This window comes from Leptonotus elevatus, chromosome 5, assembly GCF_054856555.1.
Source record: "Leptonotus elevatus isolate MCC_2025b chromosome 5, RoL_Lele_1.0, whole genome shotgun sequence".
Lineage (NCBI taxonomy): Eukaryota > Metazoa > Chordata > Actinopteri > Syngnathiformes > Syngnathidae > Leptonotus > Leptonotus elevatus.
This window is the reverse complement of record NC_141243.1, coordinates 3135200-3158163: the sequence shown is the minus strand read 5'-3', so window position 1 is coordinate 3158163 and position 22964 is coordinate 3135200. Positions and strand designations below refer to the sequence as shown.

At 41.3% G+C, this 22964-nt stretch overlaps 1 protein-coding gene and 1 long non-coding RNA gene across 2 annotated transcripts; one reads left to right on the top strand and one right to left on the bottom strand.

Annotated features, from left to right (window-relative positions):
- Positions 1-1417: 1417 nt before the first annotated feature.
- dmrt1 (doublesex and mab-3 related transcription factor 1) lies at positions 1418-22862 on the bottom strand. The gene is made up of 5 exons (XM_086075021.1): positions 22112-22862; positions 21866-22040; positions 18891-19045; positions 13848-14004; positions 1418-2313 (listed from the first exon to the last, which is right to left on the bottom strand). The coding sequence occupies exons 1-5, from the start codon at positions 22361-22363 to the stop codon at positions 2180-2182; spliced, it is 873 nt and encodes a 290-aa protein (XP_085931147.1). The 5' UTR covers positions 22364-22862; the 3' UTR covers positions 1418-2179.
- On the top strand, positions 15026-20958 carry LOC147173346 (uncharacterized). The gene is made up of 2 exons (XR_015094762.1): positions 15026-15160; positions 20100-20958. It is a non-coding gene; the product is annotated as an uncharacterized LOC147173346 (long non-coding RNA).
- Positions 22863-22964: the final 102 nt, after the last annotated feature.

The window sequence follows — 22964 nt, the reverse complement described above, 5'->3', positions numbered from 1 at the left end:
GGGCCACGGGAAGAAGATGGCCATCATTAGGAGGAGCTGATTGCGGGGCGGGGCTCGCTGTCACATGGCGACTGATTTAAGGGTCCCCGGGGGAGCAATATTATCCACGCGTCTCAATTGAGTTTGATTACATTCACATTCATGTCTGCAGACTCGCACACATGCAATTGTCGTGATAGGGCAAATACAAAAGTAACTGTATTAGTATTTAGATATTTTTATTTTTATAAGTGGCCATGTTTTTTTCCAACATTTTTTTTGTGACATGGCTAATCATCTAAAACAACAATCGTGTCCTTTTCTGTGGCTCACTGAGCTGAAGTCTCGCCAGATTTCGCAAGATCGAGTCACACCTGACTTTTGAAGGTGAGCCAGCAGGGGGCGTCCTGTTGAGGGTGGGTGGGGGTTTGTTTTCAAAAGCACTGGCAAGACACTTTGTTCTCCCTGTGATAAAATGGCCTCCCTTAACTAAAGTCGTAAAAGCGCCGGCCATAAAAGTCAATCTTGTGTAAAATCCAATTAAGTCATTATCTGACTGATTGTATCTTTAATTGAAAACAGAAGTGACAGTAAATTTGTGTGATATATCAGCATCAATCGATACTAGCGCCGCCGCTGATTTATGGCAGCGCGGCGCTTATAGGTAACTCCACATTCTTCTCTCTAAAACCACTCGGGGATGAAATTAAGAGTAAGTGCGTTTCATAAAAAAAAAAAAAAAAGAAAAAGAAGAAGAAGAAGAACAAGACGCCGGCGTTATTGATTCCAGCAGATGGGGCACGACCCGCTGAGTGTTAGCGCAAAGAAAACACTTCCACTTGGTTTTCTGCCGCCCTCCATCATTTCAAGCCGCAAAACAAACTTGTAGCCACATAAACTCAAGAAAACACTTCCAGGAGGCGCCTTCACATTTTTATGTTTGTAATATTCGGACGAATGTTTGCGAGGGGACCACAACTGCGGAGAAAAGGGTTTATGACTCAAGAGAAAATGTAGCCTCGGGGTACATTTGCCATCATCAGCATTTTGCAAACAGTTGATCTCGCAAATGAGATTTACAATAGCCTTTTTATTTGGCCATTTATGACTGTAACATTTATTTAAATTAGTAGATTAACACCTTAGCTGTTCATAATGGGAACTCCTGCAAGCCCCTGGCTAATAGTTTTCAGACAGGATTCGGGTTCGAAAATTCCCGCCCTGTGTCTACGGATGCGACGTCATATGCGCGTTGTGTACGTTAAGAAGGGAAAATGCGGTTTCATTTTCCGGCCACAGGTGGCAGTAGCGATTCACAATTCAATTGTCTGCGTTTAGTAGCTTGAAGAAGAAGTCATTAGCATTTTTCTATTCATTTTGTTGTTTTTATTTTAAAAAGTAGTGATTGATGTTGGATCAAATTTTCTTGACTCGGCAGTTTGATCAATAAGTCTTTATTAGGGTAAAATAAATCAACATTCATTAATGGAACAACATTTTTTTTTAAAACACACAAACTGAAAGTGGAAACAGCATACCAGAAGAAAACAACAATTCTAGAAAACACAACAACTTGAGTAGAAAGTATAAGAAAATGTACTGAGTGAACACATGAGAAAGAAAAAAATTACGGGGGGAAAAACGGAATTGAACACAACTTATGAAAATAAAAGAAGAAAACCAGGAGAAAACATAAGCAAGAAAAAAATGGCACAAAAAAAAAAACGAAAAAATGAAAGGCAAAAACCTGTAGAAAATAACATGAGAAGATAATTTGTGGAAAGAAAACTACAAATGAGAAGAACACAACCAGAGTTCATGAAAAGCAAAACGGCATCAGAATGAAACAAGAACAGCAAAAGAACACGAAAAGGAAAACAGGAAAGGTGAAGAACATGTGATGCAAACAACTTGAAAAGATAACGCACGAAAAAAAGCACAAGATGAGAAGAAAACCCGAACAACTTGAAGATGAAACAATAAAAGAAAAGACAAAAGCATCTGGTCAAAACATCAAATTCAAAATTTCAACAAAAAAAAAAATCACCAATAGATTTGTTAAAAAAGTGCAGTTTGTTGTCGATTAATACAGAAGAACTCCACTTTGCGATCTGTCAACTCTCGTTTAGAATGATTCAATTACAAAACTTTTTTTTTGTGCTTGTTTAAGGCTTGCAGTGCAAAAACCGAACCTCGCTGTTCAATTGGCCGCGTCTTCGTCAATGACGAGGCGGTCGTGTCCGCCGTGTCCGCCGTCCAGCTCCGGCTTGATGTCGGCGATGGAGCGGAAGGTCACGGAGTCCGGCACGCCGACGACGCTGCTGGCCGACATGGCTGCAAACACGCAAACCGCGTCAAAATGAGCAACCGGCCTTTGTTCATCCTCATCGTCAGCCATCATTCATCAACTTGAGATGCAAAAGAACGAGAAGGTAGCGTGCACAAGAAGAAGCAACAAAAGCGACCGTTTGAGAAGAAAACATGAAAGGCTGTTCTTGGAATATTCTTGCTGTCAAAAATGAAGACCTCATCGGGCACAAGAAGACTCTTGATGCAAAAGCATCAAGGAGATGAATTGCGAATTTGCGACGAGTCGGGCGGGAGACAAAAGAGTGACTAACGTTGTTCAATAAGACTGCTTCAAAATAGGATTAGGGTTCAAAGTAGGGTTTCTAAGTAGGGTTTCTAAGAATGGTTGGGGTTTCAAAATAGGTCAGGGTTTTACAGTAGGGTTTCAAAGTGGGGTAGAGTTTCAAAGTAAGGTTTCAAAGTAGGGATAGAATTCAAATTAGGGTTTAAAAGTAGGGTTTTGTTTAAAAGTAGGGTCTGGGTTTTAGGGTTTCAAAGTAGGGTTTCAAAGTAGGGTTTCAAAGTAGCATTATGGTTCAAAGTAGGGTTTTGAAGTAGGGTTTGGATTTCAAAGTAGGGCTAGGGTTTCAAAACAGGGTTTCAAAGTAAGGTTTAGTTTCAAAGTAGGGATAGAGTTCAAAGTAGGGTTTCAAATTAGGGTTTCAAATTAGGGTTTCAAAATAGGGTTATCATTTTAAAGTTGGGTTAACCTTGTAAAGTAGGGTTTCAAAGTAGGACTCGGGTTCAAAGTAGGGTTTTAAAGAAGGGTTTAGGTTTCAAAATAGATCAGGGTTTTGCAGTAGGGTTTCAAAGTAGGGTTTTGTTTAAAAGTAGGGTCTGGGTTTCAAAGTAGGATTAGGGTTTCTAAGTAGGGTTTCAAAGTAGTATTAGGATTCAAAGTAGGGTTTTGAAGTAGGGTTTGGATTTCAAAGTAGGGCTAGGGTTTGCAGTAGGGTTTCAAAACAGGGTTTCAAAGTCAGGTTTGGTTTCAAAGTTGAGTTTCAAATTAGGGTTTCAAAGTAGTGTTATCATTTTAAAGTTGGGTTATCCTTGTAAAGTAGGGTTTCAAAGTAGGATTAGGGTTCAAAGTAGGGTTTGGGTTTCAAAATAGGTCAGGGTTTTACAGTAGGGTTTCAAAGTAGGGTTAGAATTCAAATTAGGGTTTCAAAGTAGGGTTTTGTTTAAAAGTAGAGTCTGCGTTTCAAAGTAGGATTAGGGTTTCCACGTAGGGTTTCAAAGTAGTATTAGGTTCAAAGTAGGGTTTCTAAGTAGGGTTTGGGTTTTAAAATAGGGCTAGGGTTTTTAGAGTAGAGTTTCAAAGCAGGGTTTTAAAATAGGGTTATCATTTTAAAGTTGGGTTATCCTTGTAAAGTAGGGTTTCAAAGTAGGGGTTCAAAGTAGGGTTTAGGTTTCAAAATGGAGTTTGGGTTATGCAGTAGGGTTTCAAAGTGGGGTTAGAGTTTCAAAATAAGGTTTCAAAGTAGGGTTAGAAATAAAATTAGGGTTTAAAATTAGGGTTTCAGTTATCCTTGTAAAGTAGGGTTTCAAAGTAGGTTCTGTGTTGGGGCTAAAGTTTTAATGTAGGATTTCAAAGTATTGCTTAAAAGTAAGATTAGAGTTTCTACGTAGGGTTTCAAAGTAGGTTTAGGGTTTTACAGTAGGGTTTCTAATTAGGGTTTCCACGTAGGGGCAATCATTTATAGTGTCGGGCTACGAAGCCGTTCGTATCATCATCATGTACTTTAAAACCTCAAATTTGCAATGTGCGATGTTTCACAAGTTTCCGTGCATGTTCGGGCTCACAAGAATGCAATTCATTTGTTGTAATATTAATAAGAACGATTTCTATAGATACTACAGTATTGGGACCTTGCAGTGGTCACTGGTCGAACCCTAACAAAAGCCATCATGGAGTATTTTACGCATTCAATTATAATAAAGATGTGTTTTGTTTTTAATACAAAATAAGGCTGTCCGTAAGTAAATTTCCATTTCGCTGTTACAATATTGAAGGCGTCTCAACATTGACAAGAATGTTCAGAGTGTCCTGGATTCCTGCGATGCAATTGGCTGAAACTCCCTCCCTGCCGTCCTCCTCCCAGTCGTGTTGTGAGGTCATTTCTCTCCTCATTAACTTCCTGATTGGTTCGGGACGCTCACTTTTTTTTTTTTTTTTTTGCCCGTCTGCACTTTGTCACCACTTTCAACCGGGCGCCTCCATCATTAAAAGGGATGTTTGTGTTGCAAGGTGCAGCCTGTGTGCTGCGCTTGTATGCTATTAAAGTCACTGTGTGTGTGTGTGTGCCGTTGTGTGAGAGAGAGTGTGTGTGTGTGTGTGTGTTGGTAATTAAAAGGTGCTGGAGGTGTTAAATGAGGACGCGGTCCACATGTTTGCTGTCAAATTCACTTTCCTGTCACATCTGTTTGAAAAAGGCGAGCGCAACATGATTTTCATTGTCGATTAGCCCCGCGTCGTCGCTACGCAATTATTATTAATTAGTGACGGATAATTGACTATGCTTCTGTCATTATACAATGGGGGGGGGGGGGGAATATCAATTAATTTACTTTAATAACAGTTAATAAGATCATGAAACAACATGAGAGTAAAACACATAAGAATGAAAAGCAACAACGTGAATGAAAACAATATGGACAGAAGATAACTAGAAACTGTGAATGCTGAAATTCAAATGAAAAATTTGGAAACATGGAATGATATTGACTGATATGGAAAGGAATAATTTTGAAAGAGATGGAATGATATTGAATAACATGGTATTCATGAAAAATGTGCAAAATGGTGAAAAATGCGGAATGACATGGAATGATAATGTAAGACAAGGAATGATGAGGAATTATATCGAAAGATGTGAAATGAAAATATGTGGAATGATGTGGAATGATATTTAAGAAAAATGTACAATATGTTGGTGGAAAATGCAGAATGATATTGAAAGACGAGGAATGATGTGGAATTATATTGAATGATGTGACATGATAATATATGAAATGATGCGGAGTGACATTGGTGACAAATGTACAATGAAAGGAAATGATATTGAAAGATGTGGAATGATCGTGAATGATTGATCTGGACTGATAAGGAATTAAATCTGTGAAAAATTGGAATTTTCGGAATGAAAATTGTTCCCAAAAACAATTGACTCAGCTGAACTTTTGAATTTCAAATAGGAAAGATGTGAATCTGTTATGTGTATTTAATATGCATAGGAATGGATGGAATTGTGAAATTGTGGGAAAACTACATTTGTGGAACGAGAAAAGCAATGCACTGGATGGCATTATACTTTTGGAATATGTTGAAATTGGAATGATGTGAATGAATTAGTTGGAATATGTGGGAAAAGGTACACGTAAAAAAAAGTGGAAGGAACATTGAGACATCATCCTAACAAAACCCACCAACAGGGTCAACAAACGTCAAACCAACTTGGGCATACTTCACAAGACTTTTATTTAGTGAACATCAACCTGCCTGTTTAGCTTTTTCTTTGGCTTCCCGTGGCTTTCTGGGAGTCATGTAAGAAGCAAAGGGTGTTGAAAACGGTGTCACAAGAGTGTTGCTGGGAATAAGCAAAAAGTGAACTTTTGCCCCGATGGCCGTCACTCAGCGCTCGAACAATAGAAGGCGCTCTCTTTCTTTTTTGTGAGGCGCCCACAAAAGGGAGGCGTTGGGAACCTCCCACTTGTGCTGGCTAAAGAGACTTTGGGAGTGCATCAAAGTGCAATCGTTGCCTGCCGCGCTGACCAACAAAAGCCCGCATGTGACACCGTCATCTCTCCCGCCGGGTATCATAATCGTCAGAGTCGCCCCGCCGGCATGCACATTGTACGAGCGTCGTAGGGGTGAGATAACGCTTAAGCAAACATGCCGCCGCATTATCGCAACTTTTGACAGCGAACTCTTCTCTCGTGTGTGTAACTCTTTGAATTTGGGAGGAGGGACAGACGAGGACAGAAGGGAGGAAGGAGGTAAGGAAGGAGGGAGGAAAGAGGGAGTGAGGGGAGGAAGAAAGGAAGGACAGAAGAGAGGAAGGAAGGACAGAATAGAGGAAGGAAAGACAGAAGAGAAAAAGGAAGGAAGGATGAACAGAAGAGAGGAAGGAGGTAAGGAAGGAGGGAGTGAGGGGAGGAAGGAAGGAAGGAAGGAAGAAAAGAAGGATGGACAGAGATAAGGAAGGACACATAAGAGGAAGGAAATAAGGACAGAGTAGAGGAAGGAAGGAAGGTAGTAAGGAAGGAAGGACAGAAGAGAAAAAGGAAGGAAAGATGGACAGAAGAGAGGAAGGAAGGACAGAATAGAGGAAGGAAGGAAGGTAGTAAGGAAGGAAAGACAGAAGAGAAAAGGGAAGGAAGGATTAACAGAAGAGAGGAAGGAGGTAAGAAAGGAGGGAGTGAGGGGAGGAAGGAAGGAAGGAAGAAAAGAAGGATGGACAGAAGAGAGAAAGGAAGGAAGGACAGATAAGAGGAAGGAAGTAAGGACAGAGTAGAGGAAGGAAGGAAGGTAGTAAGGAAGGAAGGATGGACAGAAGAGAGGAAGGAAGGAAGGACAGAAGAGAGAAAGGAAGGAAGGACAGAAGAGAGGAAGGAAGGAAGGAAGGAAGGAAGAAAATAAGTTCTGAGCTAGAAAGGAGGAGGAAGGAAGGCAGAAAAGCAGGTTAAAGTGACACAAGGAAATATGTAAGCTGCATGAAAAAAATAGGTGCAATAGAGTAGAGGAAAGAAGTCAGAAAGAAAAACATGCCAGGAGAAAAATCAAAAGGAATGAAGGCAGGAAGGAAAGGTGAGACGGGAAGGAGGTCAGGAAGGAAAAGACGGCAAGTGCGCTGGGAAAAGCTCAGCTTTGATGGGCCACGCTCACGAGCGCCAACACTGCAGGTTAAGGTTGCTGCGCTTCCACTCCAGTCCTGTAGGTGTCGCTCTATAACTTTTGACTGTCAAATTAAATCAAACCAAAGTGAAATGCTAATGCTCAAAACAACACTAACAAGACAACAACATACCAAATGCGACGCAGTCAACGCAGCAAAGTCGCCAGAACCTTTTTGGGGAAAATGTGCGCCATTGAAGTCACACAAACTATAGAAGCAAATGTGTGCAAAAGTGTCGCTGCGGTTCGGGGCCACTCTCACACTTAGCACAAGCCATTATCGCGCCAACAGCAATTCAATCTTCAGAATGAAAAGTAGCCTGTCACATGACAAGGTTAGCTTGGGATGAAATGACTCTCATTAAAACGATACGAGCACAAAATGTCCCTGGTGTGTGTGTGTGTGTGTGTGTGTGTGCGTGTGTGTGCGGTTCGCCATCATCAGCCAGCCCAGCGCAACTTAATGATCCGTAAAACTCAGTCAAAGGGCAGCCAGGCAGACGGCCTTTAAACATGGCGGCTCGCGCCACTCCGAATGATGTCCGCACGGCGAACCTTCACCCCGACCGACTTTTTGACCACAACAACAAGATAAAAACAAAAAACAGATGTGAAAATGAAACGTGCCGTAATTGCGCTAAACGTTTTGAGGATTTCGGACTGGATGAGCATCGGGACCGCCGGGCAGAACTGCTGAGTCTGGACCCGGGGTTGTGTTCGCATATGCGGGCGGCCATTACACGCAGACTGACAGAAGGCATCAGTGTCGGGGTCAGAGGCTAATTAAGCAGCGAGGACCCTTTGCCCCCGTATTGTTAACCAATCTGTCCCTGCTGGAAGACGACTGGCGGGGCGGGGGGGGCGTGGCCATGTCCTCTTCCCTCGAAGTTCAATCTCCATCGGGGCCCGTGCGTGCCCCATCAACTCACAAAATGGCCTGTCCGTCTTGTAAAGCGGAAGGATACGCCTTAATGAGCTGAGGTGGCTGATCAATATTTGGCTCCGATGCTTTCCGGGTTGCGTTTTAAACAAAACATTTATCGAAGGCGGACAGACAGGGCAAGAGAAATGGCAAAAGGACACACACGAGAGACGGAATGAATACGGAGGACGCATGTTGGTGTCAAATCATGTCGATGGCTAAAAACAAACAAAATTCATTTTACTGTCATTGACCCCACCCTGACCCCGACCAAGCAAAACGCCTTTAATATTTTTAGCATAGCAAATGACTGTGGTTACATCATCTTCCCAAAACTTTTTCAAAGATCTTGGAGCCACGAGTGATGCAATACGTAAAAAAACAATGAGCTACCCAAGCAAGTCAATTAAATAAATAAATCTCTTCTTTCTGCTCCAAACAGCGATCCCATTTTAATAAAACAGGCTAACTTCAATGTAGCTAACCTATTATTATTATTATTATTATTATTTTCCCCCCAAAACATCCAGTTTCATCTTGAGGTAACATAATGCTGCACGAATATATATATATATTTTTTTTTTAATTATTAGAAAGTATATGCATTTTATTTCGGTCAGACTGTGGACGAGCACATAAAGCACACGGCGGCCATTTAAAGCATTCCCGCGCCCGCAGGCTGCTGTTAATGGCGCTGTCGTACAAGCCATTACAACGCACAATTACGCTTGTACAAATTTAGCACAGCAGGGTGTGGCAAAGACGACCCCGAAGCCCCCCCCCCGAGGGTACGACCGGCCCCAGCGGGAAGCCCGGATATTTTCTCTGACTCTTACTCACAGCTCACAAAGCAAGTCTGTAACACGCAGAATCAGGGGTGTTGGAAGAGGGGCACAGAGAAGACCAACGTTTGGGACTGGAGAAGGCGTGCTGCAGTAAGCGGACGGTCCCGGTTCGATAAACATCTGAAAGCGCGTTTGCCACTGTGGCTCTCCTTGCCCGCATTGCGAGGGCATTACGGCACCGAAATACAGATGCTGTTGTTTGGGAAAGTGCGGCAACAGGCGAGGCGGCGGCGGCGGCGGCGGCGGCGTACAGTGACGGGGGCCGAATCAATTGAAAATCATCTGCGAAAGATCGTTATGGATTTGTAAGGCTTGGCGGGTCTATCGATTAAGCAAGCCTGTAATTTGCATTTAAATGTTCTCGCGCCCGACACCCGTAATAACCGACGCTTATATCGACGCGCACGTCCACGCTTTGGTTTGAATCTTTGCTTTCAAACTGCGATTGATCCGAAAAGTTTAGCCGGCGAACTTTACAAAGTCTCCACAAGGACGGGGGGCAAGAAGGAACATGAAGCAAGGTGGGTGCGTGTATGTGTGGACAAGCATTCTGTGTGTGTGCGTGTGTGTGTGTGCGTGTGCGTGTGTGTGTGTGTGTGTACATGGAGGTGGAGGGGGGGGGGGGGCGGAGGCTTGATGGACTGCGCTGTCACCTCCCCGCTCGGCGATTTACGACGGCGGGGCTGCTGACGAGCGCGGCGCAGTAAACGGGCGGGCCGGGGGGGGCGCGTATTTCACACGGAGCTGGCTTTTATGAAGAACACCGCCACGGCCCCCCCCCGGCAGCGCCGCCCGGCCCGCCGTGACGGATGGAGAAAGACGCATGACAAGCTTCATCATTGTTTGTAAATCTTAACTGTTCCCGCTCACTAACTCCAGAAGGCAATTTTGCGGAGACAGCGGGGACTGCGGAGAGGGGGGGGCTGGTGGGGGGGGGGGGTTGTCGGCGGGTGGGTTGGGTTATTCTGAGGGAGGCGGGGGGGGGGGGAAGGACAGCGTCGGTGCTCCTGAAGGTTATTTGGATCTCTGTATTTGGCCAAGTGATTAGCCCTCGCCTTCGAAGCCCCGATAAATCAGTCGCGGCGCTGTTCGGCAGCTCGCAAGGTGCCTTCGGGCTTGTTCCCGTTTCTGGCTGGTCCCCGGTTCGGACAGCTTTGTTCAGGACCGAGACACCAAACTACGAGCACACTTCATCTGTCGTCTCGCATTCAAGCGATTTACTGTTCAATCCAGAACAGGATGATGTCGACGGCACTATCGCAGACAGACGCGAGTTCTGGCATTTTTCTCCTCTTGCATCCGAAAGTTTGACGTACCAGATATGATCGGGTCAAACCCTTTATTATCGGGTCTGAATTGCGACTTTGCCGAGATGACCCTGGCGTGTTTAATGGTGCATCTGAGATGTTGAGGTTGTCCAGTTTGGTGACCTCTCAGTATTCTGTCTCTGCAATTTGCAGATGATGAGGTTCTGTTGGCACCACCAAAATCTTGAACCTTTGCCGGGGCGGTTCTTGGCCGAGGGTGAAGCGGTCGCCGTGAGATTCTGCACCGAGGGGAGGAATTCAAGTATCTTGGTTGTCTTGTTTTTCGAGTGAGCGAAAAATGGAGCAAGAGGATTGGTCCGTTGCGATGAGGAAGGAACAGAGCCAAAAAAAAAAAAAAACGGCGCCGGTCCAAACATCAGCCCGTCATTGACGGATGCTCGCTTTCCGGCGTACGCGCCGCATTTCCGACGAGTGCTTTATGACGCGAAGCCTCGTAAAAATACACAGACTGAGAAGTACCGTCTGTACTGACCTGGATCAACGGAACGTAAACCTGCTTAGCCCGGCCGGGTCTGTGTATTTTTTCTAGGCTTTTGTGGGCTCATCGAAAGGTGGACATCCGTCAAAGACGCGGGCCACAATGTAGACAGTTTTGCTCAGCTCTGCAAAAAGAAGTTCTGGATTTATCGGCGTAACCGAATTGTATCCTGAAATTACGGGATACAAGAAGCCAAATTCAGCCGCTGCCCCCCGAAGCCCGAACCCAAACAAGCAGGAAAAAAAAATGGATGGAATTTTTTTTAAGGCCACTTTCTTCAAATTTTATGGTGTTTTTTTATGCTAGGGCATACAGAAGGCTTTGATGCAGCCTCTGACCTGAAGAGGATGCTTAAAGCAATGGTAGTTATTACAAAAAAAGACCAACAGGTGGCAGCAGAGTATAAGAGATCAACCAGGGCCACGTTGCAAAAAAAAAAGCTCTTTTTTTTTAACAGGAATGTGAATAATGATGAAACTTAGCTATATTCTAACGCTAATTGCTGCAAAATGGAAACACATACGAACATTCTTTTTTTTTTCCCTGATGAAAGACGAGACTCTAATCTTTCTTTTGGCAGGTTCCATGTTTTCATAGCAATAGGACATCATATTCTGTGGACCTTGCAAAATCCAGAAAAACATAATGGATGGATGGATTTAGCTTCTTGAACAGAATACCTGCTAAATCGCAGCGTCGCGGCCTTAGCGGAACATTCAAAGAAGATAACTCAACTTGAAACCTCTGCGGCGTTACGGCGCTCCAGAGAGGAGGTTTAAAAAAAAAAAAAAAAAAAAAAAAAGTTTAATTATACCAAAATCAGTCCATGTTGATGCATGCTTATTACTCTGCTGAATGACACATTGGCTGGATAAGATTAGCGAGTCCTCTTGGCCTCGGTTCAAGGCCACACAAGTCCAGGACTTGCTGGCATGAAGCTCAGGCGAGCGTAAGGAATGTGCAGACAACGTCACCTCGGACGAGACCCGTGTTCCCCTGGTTGAATACGCCCACGTGCCGGATGGGGAACAACTGTCCGATAAGCTCGGTGAACCCATGCGCGTCTGACTTTCCTCGCTGGACGTGTGAAAATGAATGAATACAGAAGAAATGCGTTTTCCCAGGGGATTATTCTGGCAGTGTGAGAAAATGATGCAAGAGGGAGAGTCCAGATGGGCTATCAAGCACAAAGAGGGTCACGGACAGTAGGTTCGAATTTGCTACGACAGAAAAGTACAAATTGCCAAAATCACACTAAAACCCGAAACCAAAGCAAAAATGCCAGATCTTGTGTCTTTTCAGACATGAGGCGTTTTTTTGTGTGTCCACTCACGATAAACAACACGGCTACCAAATGTCATGTTTGATGCGACATGTGGAGTTAATGGATATTATTAGTTATCGCAGGTGGACCCAATGTTGTGGCAAGCGTTTCCTGTGAGGTTCGGTGGAAGAAAAAGGTGGGAAAAACTGGGGGGCTGCCACCAAATGTGGGACCACCCGCGGGGGAAGTTGGTTGTGATCTTGTAATGGAGCGTAAAGCCATGGGCAGCGGGGGGGGGGGGGGGGGGGGGTTCAGGTGGGGGACCCTCACAGGAAACAGACAGGTGAAAGTCCAAAACAAATACGAAGGAGATGCGGGGGTCTTAAAGCCGCTGATGCTGCTGCTGGCGTTTCACGACTTGAAACGGGTTCAAGGCAAACCGAGCAACTTGCCGCTTTCGGGGGCAGTCGCGGAACTGTAACAATTTGCATTGGCAGTCGAGTCTCACAGCTCAAGTCAAGTTTCAGTTTTTGCACATCGAAGACCTCTCCTTCATTAAATATGACGCCAGAGGGGCTCAAATTTGTGGACAAATTATGTCGCGGTGTAAAACATTTCTTGTGTATGAAATATTTTTGAGACTATTTTAAGACCTCTCCTTCAGTAAATGTGACGCAATAAGCACTTATAAGGTCACGTTAGACGGGAATTTGAACAGTATTTCATTAAATTAAACCCTCAGAGTAACATTTTAGCATGTGTGCCTTCAAATTATATGTTTATTTTAGACCAAATCATTTAAGACTTTTCTTTGTTTGATACAATGGATCAATTCCACCAAATTTAAGACCTCCTTCATTGAATGTGATGCAGTACAAGTTGCAAAATATGACCCAATTTGAGAACACTGTCTTCAATTAAATTTCCCTTTGAGTAAGACTTTTTTTCTGTATAATGTGAGATATTTTGTAAAAAATGTTTTAATGCCAATTCCATCAAATTTAAGACCTCACTTGTGTTCATTTGTGATGCAATGCAGGTTCAAAATAATAACAATGTCGCTAGTTTAACAAAATCTGAGTACATTTTCCTACTGAATGAAATCTTTTTATGGATGATTTTAAAGGCCACTTTCCTCAATTTTATTCCTCTTCTTTAAGAAATGTGATAAAATACAAGATCATTTGAACACAAGTGAAATACGCAAAAAAAAATTTAAGGCCACTTTCATCAAATTGAAGCTCTCGTTATTAACTAATTTGCTCCCAAAAACATATTAAAATGTATACAGTATTTTAAACATTGCCACAGTCCCAAAAACGTATTTATACGTTCTTTTATGGTGTGTGTTTTTATGCTAGGGCATACAGAAGGCTTTTATGCAGCCTCTGACCTGAAGAGGATGCTTAAAGCAATGGTAGTTATTACAAAAAAAGACCAGCAGGTGGCAGCAGAGTATAAGAGATCAACCAGGGCCATGTTGCAAAAAAAGCTCTTTTTTTTTAACAGGAATGTGAATAATGATGAAACTTAGCTATATTCTAATGCTAATTGCTGCAAAATGGAAACACATACGAACATCCTTTTTTTTTCTGATGAAAGACGAGACTCTAATCTTTCTTTTGGCAGGTTCCATGTTTTCATAGCAATAGGACATCATATTCTGTGGACCTTGCAAAATCCAGAAAAACAGCCGGGAGCGAAGGGGGTTGCTTCAGTGAAAACGGCTGGGAGTGAATGAGTTAAACAAGATGCAAGGTGTGTGTGCGCATGTCACGGGTCACTCACAAGCGGCCATCGCCTCGGAGCAGCTGCTGTCCTCCAGAGTGAAGAAGGAGGAGCCCAAGCCCTGGGGGAGGTAAGTGGCCGCAGAGTAGTAGGGGTGCATGCGGTACTGCGGCGACATGTTGTGGCCTGACACGCGGCCACCGTCGCCGTGGGGCGCCTTTAGACACACACACACACACACACACACTTGTCAGAGAGTCTTCCACAGCGCACGGCAAACTTTTGCAACGAGACGTCGACTCGCCAGCGAAGGCCGCTTTTTCAATTTCACTTTTTATGGAATGTGATTTCTGTCAGCGCCAATAGCAATACGTCAGCCGCCTTGTCCACACCATCAGCTCGCTGACAGCTTTATAAACTGTTATTTAAGCGACACTCAGCTCTTGTATTAGGCTCTGAAAAATACAACACAGATTGGAAGGGAGGCGGGGCGGGGGCGGGCGGGGTGCGGAGGTCGCTTGTCTTTGAGGGACAGCAAACCCAGATGGGCCACAGACAACCACATATTATTAATATTATTATTATTATTTGCATTGACAGTCATTCAAAAGTCCATAACGCTGTCTGTCTGCATGAAACATTTGTACAGGTCAAGACTTTACTGGCCATTTTTCACATTTAAGACCTCGGCTTCCAGTGAGTTTAATGCGATACGCCTTCAAAATGTCAAAATATTTTTCTGGGTATGACATTTTGCAATAATGTCATGAGTATAAAATCATAGTGCCGGTCTGCAAAGACAAATCTAAGACCCTTAAAAAAAAAATTATGACATCTCCTGTCATTGAATGTAATGATGCAACACAGGCTGAAAATATCAACGTTTTTGGAATTCTAACCAAGGAATTTTGAGATGCACGTGTACGGGTTTAAAATTTTCAGAAATGTAAGACCTCTGCTGCATTAGTTGTGATAAGGATTCCAAATATCAACAATTTTTAGAACGAGACCACAATTTTTGAGAAAAATATGCCTTGAAGTGGGAAACTTGTGTAACATCGCAGGTCTGTGCATTTACGAAGCCAAATCTAAGACTTGAAAGCAGCTGAAATTAGAGTCAGCTTCAAAATTAAATATGTTTAGTTTTATTATATCATAAATAATACGATTTATTTTATGCATGTGTAATAATTTTGTGGGTTTGTTTATAGTGGAACCAATTTTCGTCATGTGCCTGTTGTATGGGGACGCTAATGATTGACGCATTGCTACATCATTCCTTCTAAGACTATGGAAAGCGAGCCTGAAGAGCTGCTGTTGTAGCGGTTGGAAGACGCTATTTTACTCCTTTCCTAATACATGCTGCCAATGAGGTAACATATCGACAAGTATTTGCACTCTTTTTGTTAGTATTTACCATGCCTTTTGTAATATCGTTAGCCCGCTAGCACGCTAGCGCTAGCCCGTTAGCATGCTACCATCGTTAGCCTGTTAGCAGGCTTATGTAGTGAATGTTAAAATTACTTTTAGTAATCTTTTTTTTAATCACGTCAGGCGATTACATTTTTTTAAATTGTAATTAATCGCATTACTTCAATATTTAACTCACGATTAATCACAAATGTTATATCTGTTATAAATGTACAATAAAAAAAAATCTTGGTTTTTATACTCTTGTTAACAAAAGTGGAAAAAAATGTTAAACTAATTGAAATAGTTCAAATGAATTTTTGACATCTACAGCCGTTAATGGCATGAATGAGTTAAAAAATATATATATATTGGCTTTTTGTGGCTTTTTTTAAAATTACAAATAGAAGCTAATTTAACAAGAGGGTGTTAAGAGAAGAACGTGAATTGTGTTTTTACACGTAAGACAGTCAAAAATGTCAAACTTGACTTAAACATTAACATTATTAAGTTAGTCTGTGTGTGTGTGTGTGTGTGTGCGCAATTTAGTTTTGGGGTCTTGTACCTCCCTGAGAGGTCTTGGCTTTGTTATCAGGCACCATCTCGCGCCTGCACCCTTATTTGATTTCCCACCAGCCGCCTGCATGGCAGCCAAGCACCAGTGAGTGTGCAGCACAGCACAGTTGTGGGGGGGGGGGGGGGGGGGGGGGGGGGTGTAGATGCCTCACACGATAAACCACTAAATGTTTCCTCTCTAATTCTACTTTTTACAGCAAAACTTAAAGTAGGGTCAGTAAAGCTGTATAATAGATGCAGGTCGACTTTTTAAGGCCTCGCCTTCATTGAAAGTGAAAGGAGCTCCATTTTAAATTAGGATATTGGGAGAAATGTTGCCAGTTTTGAAGTTAACAAATTTATGTAACACTTCCCTTCCTTAATGAATAAATATATAAGTTTGCAGTTTTAAATGAATACTTTTTTTATGTCACTTCAAAATTCAACACCTCTCCCCTTCAGTAACAATAAAAGTGTACAATAAAAAAAAATCACAGATTTCAGGTTTAAGGAATCCAAATAAAGATGTCAGAGACATTTTAAGGGCAATTTGATTAAGTTTAGTACCTCTCCTTCATTAAATATGACCTCTACTACATGCTTATTAGTTTAAAAGATTTTGGCATAATATTTTTAATAATATATGTTATGTTTCTTAAGCTAAATGGAAGACTTTGAAGAAATGACATATTTTAATACCTTTTTAAAGCCACTTAAAAATTAAACACCTCCTCTTCATTAAATGTGACCTCTGACATCAGTCCAATTACAACACAACATCATTTGAAGACCTTTTTCTTTATTTTAAATTTATGGTTTGCATGTTTAAAGAAGCCGGAACACAACTTTTAAAAACATTTTAAATATGTTTAGCACTGCTCCTTTATTAAAAATGACCCAAAGTGAGTGGACCACGTGCTCAATAGTTTTGAGATCCTTTTTTTTTTTTGCAGGTTTAAGGAACCTAAATGTAAGACTAAAGAAATCAAAGATGTTAATACTTTTTTTTTTTTATATAAGCCACTTAAAAATTAAACACCTCTACTTTATGAATCTGACCACTAGCAGTTGTTTGCAGAATTAAAAAGGAAGACAAATCTAGAGGCTACTCTGCTCAAATTTAACGCCGCTCCTTCATTAAATATGACCAAAAAGGAATAATTATGATTATTATTATTATTTTTCTACTGCAGTTTGAAACCTTTTTACAGGGTGGCGTGTTTAAGCAGGCCCAATTTAAGACTTGTGAGACTTTTTTTAAAATGTGAGGCCTCTCCTTCATTAAAAATGATGTTGAATAGATTAATTATTGCAAATGTTTTTATATACTAAAATAAAATCATCATGAAATTATTTGACAGTGATTGAAGCTTGCAGGTAGCACCTTAATAATGGACCTTAACAAAATCAAATACTTCAGAATAATTAAAATCGTGATTATTATCATTCTTTAAGAGCTTTAAACTTTAGTTCTTCATTTTGGACAATCTGCTGTTTTGATGAAGAAGTTATTCAATTGCAAATATGGCTGAATTCCAAGCATGAATATGAAAATATACTGTATACAAGTCTCGTGTGTCTGAGGCACCTTCACTTTGACGCAAACACAATAAAGCGAGCGTCTGAATTTGAATAAGCTCGAGATGACAGCTCGACTAAAAATACCATCAATCACCGAGCGGGATGGCTAAATTATGCTAAGGAGTGCTAACTGATTAGCATTAATGCGCTGGCTTTCCCCCCTCTGCTCGCCGGGGCGGAGCGGTTTGTTCCCGCGCCGACAGACAATACCATTAACCTTTGCAATTCGGGCAGCGCCACTAAGCCGCCTGGCGCGCGGTGACCCCGACGCGCCGTGTTGCTACTCGGGAGAGGGGTGGGCGGGGCTGACAAACATTTATCATGAAAACTAAAAACGCCTCGTTCCAGATCACTCGCGAGTTATGGAGCCCATTTGTTCAACTCGCAAAGCTCATTACGCTCGACACTGTACAGATACGTTGAAGCTAAAGCAAGGGGTGAGCAAAGTACGACTTGCCGGCCGTGTACGTTAATATGAGCACTTATATAAGCAAGAGGCTTGTAATATTTTTTCCCCCTTAAAATTGTTTATTTTGTACAGCAGCGTATTAGGGCCACGTATATTTTTTCTTCAGAGGGGGAGTAAAATTTTGAGAAAAAACTCGCAAATTTGCCACTTTATAAAGTGGCAAATTTACGGGGGAAAAAATCAGAAAATTACGAGAATAAAGTGGCAAATTTACGAGAGAAAAAAAATCTGAAAATTACAAGGAAAAAAAATCTGAAAATTACGAGGAAAAAAAATCTGAAAATTACGAGGAAAAAAAAATCTGAAAATTACGTGAATAAAGTGGCAAATTTACGAGAGAGAAAAAATCAGTAAATTATGAGGGAAAAAAATGAGAAAATTACGAGGGAAAAAAATCTGAAAATTACGAGGAAAAAAAATCTGAAAATTACGAGGAAAAAAAATCTGAAAATTACGAGAAATGCACGTAGCGTATTACTGGATGTTTGTGCCAATACTTTTTGATCAGGTTTTCAAATAAAGAATAAAGTGGCAAATTTACGAGAGAAAAAAATCAGTAAATTACGAGGGAAAAAAATGAGAAAATTACGAGGGAAAAAAATGAGAAAATTACGAGGGAAAAAAATCAGAAAATTACGAGGAAAAAAAATCTGAAAATTACGAGGAAAAAAAATCTGAAAATTACGAGAAATGCACGTAGCGTATTACTGGATGTTGGTGCCAATACTTTTTGATCAGGTTTTCAAATAAGGAAATAATAATGGCTTTAACCATATTATGTTAAGAATTTGCACTTTGAAGCGTTGTGTACGGCCAGCGACAAAGATGCCTCACTTTGTGAAGGTCCACACCCTGAGGAGCAAGCATTTAAGTTCATTTGTTAAAATGTATATTTACTTGTACATTTATGTTTCCAGAATTATTATTTACACATTCATAGATTTTTTTTTTTTTGTACAAGTTTGTACTAGCTGCCGTGAATGATGAGTAAAGTTTAAATTAAGAATGATATATGATATATATATATATATATAATTCTGCAATCACTTTTTTGCTTTGAATTGCGACCCAAACAATTTGGTAGTCACCTGGTATTGCTGGTAGTTGTACAGGTTGTTGTAGTAGGCCGAGTAGCAGGCGGGTTGGTACAGGTTGTGGTAGGAGGCCTCCAACTGCAGCTCCGACTGAACGTCGCCGAGAGGCCTGCTACTTCCGGCCACCGGGCTGGAGCGGCTCAGCGCACCTGACGAACATAACAACACGACTCGTTGGCGAGTGCTTGCTCACAGGCTCCCCCTACAGCTGCCACTTAGAATCGACGGCAACAAGAGATCGGCACGTTTGGAAACGTCAAATGATCTGTCATTTTCCTGCCACTTTCTCATGGATGCAGAATGTTTTGATCCATTGATATGTGCCACCATCTGTTTATAAACAATAAGAAAAAAATCAATAATATTTATTATTACTGTATTTTTTAAATACCAAATATTAATTGGACATTAAATATAGAATATAAAGATGTAAAAATAATCAAACTATACAAAATAATTAAATGACAAAATAATGTATTCATACAAAATAATATTGTATAAAATAATATATTTTAAATATACCAAAATAATAATAAAAAATATTCAACAGTAAATATATATATAAAAAAAAAGTATAAAGTTTAAAAAAATCATTTAAATACAATATAACTAATATCAAACAAAAATACAAAATAACAAATAATCATGAAAATGTCATGAAAATACAACACATGAAACTATTATCACAACATAATATATATGCAAATAAAGATTGCTTGTTAAAGACTATTCTCCACTCCAAGTTTACACTAAAGTCCTGAAAGGTGTTTAATGAACAAGATGCTTAATTATAAATCTATGACTAATATGATACACCAAACAAATGCACAAAATAATACACTAACAAACCAAAAATTTTTAATTAAAGTAGCAGATTGTCCTCTCCATTTGTACCAATTTTTTTTTTAAATCATTGTTATTTAAATATTTGGATGACATTTTAACCCCATAATGTGGACTTGATGAAAGGACAACCTTCCACACGACAAAACTCTTTCCTTTACTTTTTGCATTATTGTCTTTACGGCTATCATTATCATTGCTATCTTAAAAAAAAAAAAATTTAAATAAAAAGAGCAATGATGATGACATTACCGAATGAACAATACTGAGCTCTTTAAAATAAATAAATAAATAAATAAAAATAATAATAATAATAATCATTGCTATCTAAATTATATTCACTTTTTGTCCTGCCAACAGATTGCAGCTGTGCCGCCTTACTCAAAGCACTCCAAGTCAACAGCGCCACCTCAAGGCCATGCGCGTGCTAGCAGGTGGAGCGAGTGACTTTTCTGCAAATCCCCATCACACTTTTTTTTTGCCTTATCGCCAAGGCCACATTGTTCTCTCATCCGACATATGACATCATGCGCCAGCGCCGGCACGTCACTCGTCGAGTCCCCGCGTGCTCGCCTCCTTTTTGTTCCCGCTCCAAGACGGTGGCGGCAGCGGCCTTGACCTGTCACGTCGTGCGCCTCCTAAAAATGCTCTCTCAGATACCAGAGTGAACACTGTATCAGCATGTGCGGATCACACCCTTTCCCAGACGCTTGAACGCCACTTACGCGCTGTATTTATCACGCCGCGTGTAGCGATTACCAACGTACCTCTGCCAAGGACAAGCTGTTTGATAAAGTAGCCAAAAATTGGATAAAACGATGTACTTTAAAACTGCTAACTAGTTGTTAGCGAACAGTTTTCTCAAAAGGGGGAGTCACTTCAAAAAAATTCTTCACAGTAGTATGTTGTATGCGCTCCCACGAATCTAAACACTGTATTCTGATTAATATTGTGTTAGTGGAATATGAGTTGAGAAGCAAAATCCAGCCATTTTTATCCATTTCAGGTGGCGGCCATTTTGCCTTGATGACATCATCGTGCCTAACGTGATGACAGAAACGTGATGTTCATGTTATTTCAACGTGAATTCATCTATTAAATGTGAAGACGACCAGATTTCGTGCAAATTCTACTTGAATTAATCTTGGTCATTTTGTAAACATGGAATTATTCATTACCAATTACATGTTATATTTAAATAAATGGAACGGGAAGATCATGTTTTCTTGAGTGTATAGTGACTATAAATTTCTTCAGCAAGCCACCTGTGACTACTTTTTCTGGTGACAGTCATCAGAGTGAGCAAAATTGTGGCTATCGCTAATGCTAATTCTGTTGAACTACACAAATCAGTTTGGACAAGAGGAAGAAACATAGCTAGTAGGCTACGACCAACCAAAATTGTAGACCCCCACCCCCGGGGGGTGTCACTTGCCTGGGAAACCATATCAATGTTTAATTACCTCATATTAATAAATAAACAGTAGACAACAGATTGATGGAAACTAGTTTTGAAACAAAAAATAATAGTTTGTTTCATTATTGTTCAAGTTAATGTCATAAGGCGTTTGGTAACAAGAAAATGCTTCCAATATATCAACGTTATTAATTAATACATCCAGAGGTGGCAAATCCAGGTCCAGAAAGTAAAAACCCTGCCACAGTTTGGCTTTAGTCATTGATGCTAACTAGCTAGCTAGATAGCTCCCTAGCAGATAAATGAGCACCATGGGAGCTAGCTAGCAAGCACCTGGGGCTAAAGCCAAACTGTGGCAGGGTTTTTACTTTCTGGACCTGGATTTGCCACCTCTGATTACATCTGACAAAAAGGAATTTTGGTAAAGATTTTAGCAAGCAGTCATGTTTGAGATCATGTTTAATTTGTTTTTGCGGCCCAGATCTGGGCCCCCAGGCCACAAGTTGCACACCTGTCCTACAAGCAGTTCAAAAACTCACATTTTCAGAAATTGGTTGATTACCAAAAATGTACATGATTGTTTAATTTTATTTCACGTTCGGGTTACTTGTATGCAAAAATTTAATTTTCCTCAACTTTGTTAAAACTAAAACAGTTGGCATCTTTTTACACTTGAGGCACATTAAAGCTTTTATGACGGTTGCCTCACCTGTGACTGACAACATAGAAGAACAATCGCCAGCCGGGGTCAGAGGTCGTCCTTCGGCATCAAACACGCAGTGGGGGCCGTCTTCACTTTTCACCACGTCCGCATCGCTGGGCAGGTTTACCGGGCTGCAAAAGCCCATTTCCTCGTCCTGAGCTTGCTGCCGCCTCAAAGCAACCTGGAAGGCAACAAAGAATTTCTTTCATAACAGTTGAGGCGAACGGGGTAGATGCAGACGCGTGCGTTTACCTGAGCCGCCATGACCCTCTGCCTCTCGGCTATGAGCTTACACTTGTCGCACTGGCAGTCCTTCCACTTGCAGAAGCGCTTGTGGCCCTTCAGGTGCGACACGTAGCCGTGGTTGCGGCAGCGGGAGCACTTGGGCATCCGCGGGCCGCGCTGCCGCGCCGAGGCCGGCGGGGACGAGGATGAGGGCGGAGGCTGCTCGCCGGGCGGAGCTGCCAGCTTGCTCATGGCTCGCAAAAAATGAATAATCATCATTATGGGTGAGGACTCTTATGGTGGAAGATGAGAGGACACTGGTCCTCCCCCATCCTGCAGGAACTTTTTTTTTTTTTTTTGGGAAACTAGTGTGGGAGTTGATGCCACAAGTGGGAGTAAAGTACAGGAGACTGAGCCCATCGGCCTGCCAGGATTCAAAGCAAAGCATGGAGAAGTATTGATTTCCTATATGGAAAAAGGAAAGGACTGTATGGAAAAATACGGATGCGAGACATCTGTTTCCTCACAAATTATATTAATTCCTAGATTACTCTTTTTTTTTTTACCTACATTTGGTAATAATATGGAAGTTTGACATTTCAAGTTTGCTTCTTTGTTTACTTTAAAGCTAAAACATACAGCTGCAAAACGCCATGTGAATGCACTCACTTTTACACAAAGTATCATATTAAGCATCATACTAGTACTAAACATAAACTAAAATCCTTTTTTTTTTTCAAAGTATCAGTTGAATGTTTGCGTTCTCCGAGTGTCCCTGAACGCACCATCGCCTAGCAACCAAGAAGCACGCTTTGCCACCGTCCACGTTTTTTCCCAAGCTAACTTTGAACTGTTGTTTGTTTGTTTTTGTTTTCTCGCC